General features: G+C 42.6%; 1 protein-coding gene across 2 annotated transcripts in view; it reads right to left on the bottom strand.

The window, feature by feature from the left end:
* Positions 1-12445, bottom strand: part of LOC110499976 (pleiotrophin-A) — a 44534-nt gene that overhangs the window by 3537 nt on the left and 28552 nt on the right. For both annotated transcript variants that reach the window (XM_021577060.2, XM_036957225.1), the window contains 3 exons: positions 10100-10194; positions 9601-9774; positions 6659-6820 (listed from right to left, as the gene is read on the bottom strand). In XM_021577060.2, coding sequence (XP_021432735.1) covers positions 6659-6820; positions 9601-9774; positions 10100-10193 — 430 coding nt within the window. In that variant the 5' untranslated portion in view covers position 10194. The remainder of the gene's footprint in view (positions 1-6658; positions 6821-9600; positions 9775-10099; positions 10195-12445) is intronic.

Here is a 12445-nt window from a genome sequence, read left to right as displayed (position 1 = left end):
CCCAGGGACCTGCCATCTGATCTATACATTTCTCATAAGCACATGTATTGCAATTGTCACGGCCCCTCCTCTGCAGTGCATACTGTGGACAAGCCGAGAGAGTTCTGTGAGTTTGGAGATTGGGATGTGGGTGTTCATACAAAAACACAGAAAATTGCTCCTCGCTCCATTTGTTTGGCCAGTTTTAATTTGTTTAACTGTGTTTTTGCCTGTGCCTTTGTCAGCACATTTGGCTCCCTAGGGAGACAGAGAGAATCACATTCCCTCTGCGAGCCCCGTCTGTGAGATTGGAGCTCTCACCATGCCGGAGTGCTTTCTGCTGCATAGGCACATTACTGTGTACTCTCTCCGCTCTCATTTCTGCCACCGCACTTTTGACACAGACTCATAATAATCAGAGCGGCTCTGAGAGATTATGTTTTGAACCGGGATGCCATGAAACAGGCTGAGTGCAATAAAACTGAATTCAGTGTCTGAATGGGCTGTCTCGTACACAGAGACACAACGACACAGCCCTTCTCAGGGGAATGATAAACCATCGCCGGCCCCAAAAGAACTCCTCGACGGCAGCCACAGGGTTTTCATCTCTATAAAGCCTTTTGTTTCCCCGCAAATCATCTCTGACATTCTCCACTCCCCACTGTGGATCCCCTGCTCATTCTTCTGGGTAAGGAGGGAGGAGAATAGGAGAATTCGACAGGTATTCATAACGTTTCATTTCTGCTTCATTTCGGTCACTCTCTGTTTTCCGGCCTTTCCATTTCATTCCGTGGGGCCCATCTCTACCTGAGGTTAGACAAGGGAGAAGCTGACACTGAATCTCAGATCGCTCCCTCGCTGCCTCGCAGCATTGTCTCCTCAAGACTATGGGCCTGACAGATGTTTTCTCCATCGCTCCTGGCAGCAGCAGACAAGGTGGCTGTTTAGAATTGTAAATATGACTGGGCGGATATGGTGGCCCCAGCCAGAAGTAGGATAGTCCCTCGCTCTGTAGTCGGGGTTCATTACAAGTCCTCTGATCCCTCCTCTGTGACTCTGCCTGGCCTGGAATCCCCTTCCAACACACACACACACACAGAGGCAAGCGCATACACATATGCGCACACACACACACACAAACATCGTCAGCCTCTCTGTTTCCCAGTAACCCCTTAGCTTACCAGGGCTTATCTGTCAAATGGCAGACATGGGAAATCATACTCTCAGATAGCAGGTCTTTCTTTTCAACTCTCTCCATTCTTCTTCTCCACCGTCATCCCTCCCTCCTCCTTTCACACTGTGGTTCTCACCCTCCCCAGGGCAGTAGGCCCGACTTAAAACAGGACTGGCCTCCATCACACAGGATTCATTTGGGAGTATATGATCATTCATACAGGTACAGTGCTATACAATCCTGTACATGTGCTTGTGCGCACACACACACACACTGTATAGAAATTCCCATGAAATGTTAATCACTGCAGAAGTAATGTTATTTCTGTGTGTCACCTTGCTATTTCTGTCACTGAAATACATGTCCACCGAAGAAATACACCAACACAAATATGATTTAAATTTGGATCAGATTCCTTACACGTGACATCCTAAATAGGCTTTGCTCAGCTTATGTGAATGATATTGTAGTTTTTTCGAGAACCATTACCCAGGCCAGGGGTTCCACTCCACTGTCAATCTGACATGTTTTTTTCCGTCACAGTGAGATTTGTCTTACCAGCTTTTTACCCTTTTTGATTTCCCTAACTCCCAGGTTATTAGGAGGCGAGGGAAACTTGAATTGAACCCAAAATCCCAATCAGATTGACAGGATTGCGTGTTTTTATCTGTCCTCGACCAGGAAAACTGTCTTAACCGTTAGCTGCCTGCCTGAAACACAATGAGGCTCTGGTCCAGTCGCTCCTGGAGAGTCTGTTCTGTTCTGGCACACCCTCTCATACAGCAGATTACTGTCAGGGCTGCTGCCAAATCTACGCTGATTCCAGTTTCACACTCTCAACATATCACCACAGTAGCCTACTTCTCAAAACGCAGTCAGATTGGACATAATGTACACACTAGCCCCATGAGTCCTTTACTGGCAACATCATGCAGCATTCATTCTATTCTAACTTCTGCTCTCACTTGATTGGTTTTAACAGTGGGAGTCATCCGCTAAATAACGGACAAGTGGGAGTTGTTAATAAAGCCTTTATGTGGGGAAAATATATGGAAATCTGTGTGTTGGCCTCTATATGTTGGTAATATTCTGTCATTGTATTAATGATGGAGCATTGAACTAAAGCATTCATCTGATTTACTTTCGGAACATTTTGTAAAGTTTGGACATGAGGTATACATCTAATACAGTGAGGGAAAAAAGTATTTGATCCCCTGCTGATTTTGTACGTTTGCCCACTGACAAAGAAATTATCAGTCTATCATTTTAATGGTAGGTTTATCTGAACAGTGAGAGACAGAATAACAACAAAAACATCCAGAAAAACACATGTCAAAAATTGTATACATTTATTTGCTTTTTAATGAGGGAATTAAGTATTTGACCCCCTCTCAATCAGAAAGATTTTTGCCTCCCAGGTGTCTTTTATCCAGGTAACGAGCTGAGATTAGGCGCGCACTCTTAAAGGGAGTGCTCCTAATCTCAGTTTGTTACCTGTATAAAAGACACCTGTCCACAGAAGCAATCAATCAATCAGATTCCAAACTCTCCACTATGGCCAAGACCAAAGAGCTCTCCAAGAATGTCAGGGACAAGATTGTAGACCTACACAAGGCTGGAATGGGCTACAAGATCATTGCCAAGCAGCTTGGTGAGTAGGTGACAACACTTGGTTATTCGCAAATGGAAGAAACACAAAATAACTGTCAATCTCCCTCGGCCTGGGGCTCCATGCAAGATCTCACCTCCTGGAGTTGCAATGATCATGAGAACGGTGAGGAATCAGCCTAGAACTACAAGGGAGGATCTTGTCAATGATGTCAAGGCAGCCGGGATCATAGTCACCAAGAAAACAATTGGTAACACACTACTGCAGCGCCGGCAAGGTCCCCCTGCTCAAGAAAGCACATATACATGCCCATCTGAAGTTTGCCAATGAACATCTGAATGATTCAGAGGACAACTGGGTGAAAGTGTTGTGGTCAGATGAGACCAAAATGGAGCTCTTTGGCATCAACTCAACTCGCCGTGTTTGGAGGAGGAGGATGCTGCCTATGACCCCAAGAACATCATCCCCACCGTCAAACTTAGAGGTGGGAACATTATGCTTTGTGGGTGTTTTTCTGCTAAGGGGACAGGACAACTTCACCGCATCAAAGGGACGATTGACAGGGCCATCTACCGTTAAATCTTGGGTGAGAACCTCCTTCCCTCAGCCAGGGCATTGAAAATGGGTCGTGGATGGTTATTCCAGCATGACAATGACCCAAAACACACGGCCAAGGCAACAAAGGAGTGGCTCAAGAAGAAGCACATTAAGGTCCTGTAGTGGCCTAGCCAGCCTCCAGACTTTAATCCCATAGAAAATCTGTGGAGGGAGCTGAAGGTTTGAGTTGCTAAACATCAGCCTCGAAACCTTAATGACTCGGAGAAGATCTGCAAAGAGGAGTGGGACAAAATCCCTTCTGAGATGTGTGCAAACCTGGTGGCCAACTACAAGAAACGTCTGACCTCTGAGATTGCCAACAAGGGTTTTGCCACCAAGTACTAAGTCATGTTTTGCAGAGGGGTCAAATACTTATTTCCCTCATTAAAATGCAAATCAATTTATAACATTTTTGACATGCGTTTTTCTGAATTGTTTGGTTGTTATTCTGTCTCTCACTGTTCAAATAAACCTACCATTAAAATTATAGACTGATCATTTCTTTGTCAGTGGGCAAACATACAAAATCAGCAGGGGATCAAATACTTTTTTCCCTCACTGTAACAAACTGAATGGCAAAAAATGTGTTATCTTAAACACGGTTTGATGAATGATGAATGCCAATGTTCATCAGCGCATTGAATGAAGTCGTTAGACAAACCGGGCTAACTGTGACTGACCTAAATATTGAATATGCACTTTCATTCTATTAAGATACTCATCTAGTTCATTGTATCAGACAGGTGAAATTAACCAAAACGAAATACATTAGACATCTATAATGTCTGTTGGGCGAATTGCCAACTAAAACCACAATCTGCAATCCTCTATGTCATGTTCGGTGACCATCTCAGTCTCACTGCTTTACGTAATTGAAAGAGAAAAATCGATGTTTCTTGACGTCTCATATTGTCTTCTTTAAATGGATGAGTCTAGATGCCTACTGGCAGTTACTGAGAGAATGCAGCATTACATTTTCAAACTTGTACTGCTCAACACTTGTATTTACCTTAGTTCACCCGAGTTGAAGACTCACTCCGACTGAACTTTTTAGCCTCAGTGAAGGGGCTAATTCCACCATAGTGGAGCTGGATTAAACATGAATCTCTGACAAGTCTAGTACTATCGCAGAATGAATCATTCAGAGGATGTGGAGTCTTCAGCAGGATGTCATCGGTGTGAGCTGTGAAAGTACTGCCAAATAATATGCTAATAAATATACGTTAGCAAGGTTAAAGGATGAAAAATGTGGACTGAAAGCGGCAACGTGCTTTAAATATGAAGCATAAAGGGAGCAGGTGAAAATTGTCCTTTTCTGACGGTTTAATTAACCAAACGTAATATCATCTTCCAACGCTTCCGCACATTTATGGAGATTCACTCTCCAATGTATTGACTATTGTGTTTAAAATGGATCCTTTAACTTTGTGTTTTGTCCTCAACCAACCATGTACAGTACCAGTCAAAAGTTTGGACACGCCTACTCATTCAAGGGTTTTTCTTTATTTCGAATATTTTCTACATTGTAGAATAATAGCGAAGACATCAAAACGATGAAATAACACATATGGAATCATGTAGTAACCAAAAAAGTGTTAAACAAATCAAAATATATTTTATATTTGAGATTCTTCAAAGTAGCCACCCTTTGCCTTGATGACAGCTTTGCATTCTCTCAACCAGTAGTCACCTGGAATGCATTTCAATTAACAGGTGTGCCTTGTAAAAAGTGAATTTGCTGAATTTCTTTCCTTCTTAATGCATTTGAGCCAATCTGTTGGGTTGTGACAAGGTAGGGGTGGTATACAGAAGATAGCACTATTTGGTAAAAGACCAAGTCCATATTATGGCAAGAACAGCTCAAATAAGCAAAGAGAAATTACAGTCCATCATTATTTCAAGGTCAGTCAATAAGGAACATTTCAAGAACTTTGAAAGTTTCTTCAAGTGCAGACATAAAAACCATCAAGCGCTATGATAAAACTGGCTCTCATGAGGGCCGCAACAGGAAAGGAAGACCCAGAGTTACCTCGGCTGCAGGGGATAGGGGCTCCCGAGTGGCACAGAGTCTAAGGCACTGCATCTCAGTGCAAGAGGCGTCACTACATACATTGGTTTGATCCCGGGCTGTATCACATCCGGCCGTGATCGGGAGTCCCATAGGACGGAGCTCAGAGTTATCCAGGTTAGGGGAGGGTTTGTCCGCGGTAGGCCATCATTGTAAAATAACACCTCCAGGCTGTGTAAGGGCTATTTGACCAAGAAGGAGAGTGATGGAGTGCTGCATCAGATGACCTGGCCTCCACAATCACCCGACCTCAACCCAATTGAGATGGTTTGGGATGAGTTGGACCGCAGAGTGGAAAAGAAGCCAACAAGTGCTCAGAATATGTGGGAACTGCTTCAAGACTGTTGGAAAAGCATTCCAAGTAAAGGTGGTTGAGAGAATGCCAAGAGTGTGCAAAGCTGTCATCAAGGCTGGCTACTTTGAAGAATCTAAAATATATCATATATTTTCATTTATTTAACACTTTTTATGGTTACTACATGATTCCATATGTGTTATTTCATAGTGCTGATGTCTTAACTATTATTGTACAATATAGAAAATATAAAAAATAAAGAAAACCCCTTGAACGAGTAGGTGTGTCCAAACTTTTGACTGGTACTGTATACATTTTTAGACTAGTAATATATTGACTGGTACCTACACTATTTCCTGGTATTGTAAGTTAAACATTCACTAAACATGTGTTCCCTTTGCAGTGGTTTATCTTACCATTCAAACCCCTCAGGATATACACTACTGGTAAAGACATATAGGTACTATATACAGTGCCTTGCGAAAGTATTCGGCCCCCTTGAACTTTGCGACCTTTTGCCACATTTCAGGCTTCAAACATAAAGATATAAAACTGTATTTTTTTGTGAAGAATCAACAACAAGTGGGACACAATCATGAAGTGGAACGACATTTATTGGATATTTCAAACTTTTTTGCAAAAGGTGGCGCTACAAAGTATTAACTTAAGGGGGCTGAATCATTTTGCACGCCCAATTTTTCAGTTTTTGATTTGTTAAAAAAGTTTGAAATATCCAATAAATGTCGTTCCACTTCATGATTGTGTCCCACTTGTTGTTGATTCTTCACAAAAAAATACAGTTTTATATCTTTATGTTTGAAGCCTGAAATGTGGCAAAAGGTCGCAAAGTTCAAGGGGGCCGAATACTTTCGCAAGGCACTGTATGTAAATCTATGGCTTTGCTGATAAGCTCTCCGACACTCCCCCTCAGCCTACCTTGCAGCTTGGTCTTGGGGATCTTGCCGCAGGGCTTGGTGGCGCTCACTGTGTTAGGACAGGTGGCATCCATGAGAGCGCGTTTCAGCACCCCAGTCCGGTTCTTCTTCCCTGTCACCAAGTCACACTCTCCCCAGGCCTGGAAGTCAAACTTGCATTCACCTACAGAGATATGGTTACAACAGAGATACATGTTCAATACAAAACACACATTTTACAGGATTGTTACAGCCACAGACATACCTACTGTATAAACACTGCCGTTCAAAAGTTTGGGGTCAATTAGAAATGTCCTTGTTTTTGAAAGAAAAGCACATTTTTTGTCCATCCAATTTGATCAGAAATACAGCGTAGACATTGTTAATGTTGTAAAGGACTATTGCAGCTGGAAACAGCAGATTTTTTATGGAATATCTACATTCGCGTACAGAGGCCCATTATCAGCAACCATCACTCTTGTGTTATTTAACACGTTGTGTTAAATAATCCAAGTTTATCATTTTAAAAGGCTAATTGATCACTAGAAAACCCTTTTGCAATTATGTTAGCACAGCTGAAAACGTATGTTCTGATTAAAGAAGCAATACAACTGTCCTTCTTCAGACTAGTTGAGTGTCTGGTGCATCAGCATTTGTGGGTTCAATTACAGGCTCAAAATGGCCAGAAACAAAGACATTTCTTCTGAAACTCATCAGTCTATTCTTGTTCTGAGAAATGAATGCTATCCCATGCGAGAAACTGCCAAGAAACTGAAGATCACGGACAACGCTGTTTACTGGTCTGGTCTGTATGGAGGAGTGGGCCAAAATCCCTGCTGCAGTGTGTGCAAACCTGGTCAAGAACTACAGGAAACGTATGATCCCTGTAATTGCAAACAAAGGTTTCTGTACCAAATATTAAGTTCTGCTTTTCTGATGTATCAAATACTTACGTCATGTAATAAAATGCAAATTAATTACTTAAAAATCATAATGTGATTTTCTGGATTTTTGTTTTAGATTCCGTCTCTCACAGTTGAAGTGTACCTATGATAAAATAAAATTATAGACCTCTACATGCTTTGTAAATAGGAAACCCTGCAAAATCGGCAATATATCAAATACTTGTTCTCCCCACTGTACTTCAAGTTAGAAAATCCTTCCCCTAACCCTGACCTTAACCCTTTCACCTAACTACTAACCATATCCTTAACCCTAACCCTAAACCCTAGCCTCGCTAATGTTAGCCACCTAGCTAATGTTAGCGTTAGCCATTTAGCCACCTAGCTAACATTCACAACAAATTGGAATTTATAACATATCAGATGTATTGCAGATTTGTAATATATTATATGAATTTCAATTGTAACATATCATAAGATTTTTTATTTGTAACATATAATACAAAATGGATGATGAACTTCCACAAATGAATACATACCATATCATACTAATTTGACTGTCCCAGATTGGTATTTACTATGATACGTCTACCCATAAGTCCAGGCTGCTTGTATTATGGTGATTGTAGCACCCAGAAGACATCCCATAGGTTGAATACAACTGATCAAGTAAAACATGAAATGTAATTACATTTTTCTGCCTAGAATCAGCAATTAAGACCTGGACCCTCAAGCTCAGAGAGCTGCTGTTGTGGAACATCCTTTCTTTTACTGGAAAAGGGATTTTTTCATAAAATGTCTGATTTATTTTAGTTTTATCCGTTAAATAATCTGATCTTCTACTCAAAAACACCAGAACCGGTAATATTTGCAAAAATAATTACATTCCAACTATTCTCAGCCCCAGGACTTTCTTTATCAACCACCAACTGGTGCACCGTGTTATTAGCCAATGTATGGCTTTCCCTGCCAAGACCGGATTGTCTCCTTTATGCTCCATTTTGCCCAGTTTCTCCACTCTGAAGACTCCATCTGTCTTTCCCATACACAGACTGTCTGACGTTCTCTGCCTTTCAAAGGGGGCCTCCACTCTTTCACTTGATATTTTATTCTCTTTGTGGAAAGAAAACGTTTAAGCAGTCTACAGACTGGATTTCATTAAGGATCTTATTTTACAATTTATTCAGAGTCCTCTTTAAACTCCTCCCCCAAGGATGCAGGGCTGTTCCAGGAAAGGTTAGCCATGCCCCGTTCTTGTGTGTAAGAATGTGTGTCCGCATTCGTGTGTGTGTGCGTGTTTGTGTTTGTCATCCCTCCATCCCTCTCTCACGTCCTTTTGTTGGACTCTGGCGTAGCTCCCTCTTGGCTGTGACACTCGTTTCCCTATTTCTCTCAGAGAAAAGCTTGGGCCGCTGTCACCTGGCTCTGAAATCCCAGGGCACTCGGCTGAGGGGAGCGGAGCGGGGGGGGGGGGGGGGGGGGGGGGGGGGGGGTTGACAGGACCATTGTTCTGGGAATTCTACAGGGATCTTCAAAACAGAGTGCTCTAAAAGTGTGTGCCTCTGTACCTATTATTTGGCAGTGAACACGTGTAGCATATGGGCATGTGTGAACCTTACTCCTCAGCCTGAAGTGTCCCCACTTGCTAGCTTTTCATGTGGCGCTGACTGGTAAGATGCTTCAGGTGGGCAGTCACGTGTGCTAGCAAAGCAGAGATTTTGGGTTCAAGCCTGGGTGTGAGCTGAATCAGGAGGAAGCTAGTAGGGAAAGTGGCAGGTAGCCCATGCTCTGTTTGGACATGACTCACATCTCTGCTGTATATACCCAGGCTGTAATTTCCTGAACCAGGCAATCATTATCTGGGAATGTCCATTCATGAAGACTGAATTGGAAACCCAACTGAATATCCTACTCCATTGAGTAGCAGCATGGTTTCCCTTTAATGGACATGGATACACAACAAAAAATATTACCAAAACAAAAAGACATAAAATCCCTAGACCAGTCAAGTTCGTGCTGAATTGTAAATGTGAGTCCGCTCCCCATGACCACACTCACACACCTCCAAACTGCTTCTTCCAGTTACAGGGGATCTTGCAGCGCTGGGTCTTGATGGTCTGCTTGCAGTCGGTGCCAGTGCGTGTGCCCTCCCTGGTGCCCAGGCCGCAGTCACCCTCGTTGGCCACGCACACACTCCACTGCCACTCCCCACAGTCCGACTTACGATCCTTCTTCCCTGCAGGGTCGCACACACACACCAACCTTATACTGCAGTTAAGTCTGGAACATAATTATGTGGGCTGTAATTAGGCCAGGCTAGAGCTACACTACCACTGTGAAAGGTCAAAGTATTCAAATATATAAAGCACCGAGATGTGCGTCTGTCATTGTGAGTCTGCAGTGAGCCCCCCTGCTTAAAGTGTATTTATGCACAAATCTGACCTGATTTGAGCTTTACATCAAATTACCATTCATACCTTGTAGCAGGTACTGTAATAGGAGATCCCCCTCCATCCACATATCAACTGTCTGACTGCTACCAATCTGCCGGTGTTTCTCACCTTGTTTCTCAGCTATCCCCCCCTCGCCTGCTGTCACTGTGAGGACCAAGAGGGCCATGACGGCCAGAAGCGTCCACTGCTGCTGTCCTGACATGCTAGGAGAGAGGGAGAACAGGCACTGAGGAATAACAAGTACAGCAGCCTATGTAACTATGTGGGAGACATTCCATTGAAGGCCTCCCCTTCACCACCCTCTCACTTCTTCAGACGAAGGGGCAGACTTGACAAAGAACCACAGCATGCCCCTACTTACATGTATGGTTTACAGTTACAGGTGAAGGCAAGCTCAGGCTATTTGTGGAATAAATGGTTGTTATCTGCTACAATGGCCTGCTGTGTGCTGCGCTGTGCTCGTGTCTACAGACGTGTATGATGACATGGGGAAATTATCTGCTGTCAGACAATGATACAGACGATTTGGGAATAGAAATAAACCTTTTTTTGCATGTTCTTTATGAATAGACTAATTGTTTCCCCTCCAGGTGCTCTCCGGTTTTCCAGCGGCCCAATAAAGAGAACCACCATTCTAATCGCGGGTGCTGCTGTGCTTGGGAACTCTGGGTGGTGGAATTAGCGCACCATCCCCGTTTCTCATTCATTCCTTCTTTCACTTTCCCCCTGTTTATTTTGGAGATACCCTAAAACCCACAGAAGGGGAATCAGCGTGAGATTTAAACAATTACCGAGCGTCTTGGATGACAAAATGCTCCACTGTGCCCAAATTACTGCAAAAGGTACAGCCTGGCGGGGAAATCATTTACATTCGTCAATTTTAATTAATCATGAGCTGACATGGCTCTTACCGCCGCCCTGGCGCACTTGGCCCTGTATTGTTAGTCCTCTCCAGCTTGAGACTTTGCAGAAGTTGATGCACCCCACGTCTATTAGCCATGTAGGCAAGGTGATAATCAATTTAAAAAGATGGCATTCAAACTCTCTCCTTTATTGTATTATTAACCTTTATTAATAGAGTGTTGAATTCACTTCTGCTCTCAGTGCATCTATATATAATGAGTCTACTCTGAGTTGAACTCATCTGAACCCTTACAATACAGGGCTTGAACCCTCAACAGTGGAAGCATACGGCATACCCACTTTAACTGAGAGGCAGAATAACATTTGATTTGATTTGAGAACCCCTTTAAACAGACTGTTTTCTTGCCAGAAGCAGTTTTGTTGTCAGTCAAATTGTTCAGCCAATGGTCCATTCTTCTCTCTATTCCAAGACAAATCTTGTTGGTCCAACACCTTTGATCGTTTCTAAAAATAGACAACCTGCAAAGTCTAAAGTGTTTTCTGAGAAATTCCCCAATTGTACTTCTGGTTTGCAACCAGGAGTTTGGAAGCTACAGCATTGTGACTTCTCAAAGGAGAAGTCTTTCCCTTTAATGATTCATAAGCAGTCTGCAGATGAGTTCCAGTCCAGGTCCAGGTGTAGTTGAGGAGGGCTACAGGTTAAAGAGGGATATCAACCTCCTGCAGCGTTCAGTACAGTATGTTCAGACAGAATAGTTTGCTGAGGGGTAGACTACAGGGTTTCCCTCATTGCAATGGAATCAAGTGTTCCTCCTTTCACTCACTGGTGCTGTGCATGAAATATTTATACCGAATCCCTTTCTGTCTCTCAGAGCATGACAACACTTTCCATAATGGATGAATGGATTGGTTCAGTACACTTGACTTTTAGATGCTACCTGTGCATCTTCATTGTAACCTGGATTTCCATTGTAAAAATAAAGATGTTTTTATTGTCACATACACCAGATAGGTGCAGTGAAATGTGTTGTTTTACAGGGTCAGCCATACTAGTACAGTGCCCCTGGACCAAATTAGGCTTAAGTGCATTGCTCAAGGGCACATAGATTTTACACCTTGTTGGCTCTGGTATTCAAACCAGCAACCTTTTGGTTACTGGCCCAGCGCTGTATCTACTATGCTACCTACCGCCCTACTACTACAGAGTTGATCGATAATACCTGAGTTCTCAGATACTGTACACACCATGCATACTGTACCATACCCAGGTTATCGTATGATATTTAACTTGTATTTGGGAATAAAGTTACAATTTTTTTCCCACTATCCCTCCCACCACCCATAGATAATTTCAAATGTATATCTTCTCATATCACAACCAGACACAAGTCACCCTATGACAGTGGATTTCAAAGTTGGGGTTGTGAACCTCCAGTTGGGTTGCCAAAATTGTACATTTTCATAGATATATATTTTTCTTACCGTAAAATAAGAGTACAGATTATTGTATAGGACAATAAATATACAAACGTTTTTGAGAAAGATTATTTGAAAAATAAAATTTTATTGAGTGAATGTATTCGGGACTAT

The sequence above is a fragment of the Oncorhynchus mykiss genome, chromosome 21 (assembly GCF_013265735.2).
Source record: "Oncorhynchus mykiss isolate Arlee chromosome 21, USDA_OmykA_1.1, whole genome shotgun sequence".
Classification (NCBI taxonomy): Eukaryota; Metazoa; Chordata; class Actinopteri; order Salmoniformes; family Salmonidae; genus Oncorhynchus; species Oncorhynchus mykiss.
This window is presented reverse-complemented; position numbering and strand designations above follow the sequence as displayed.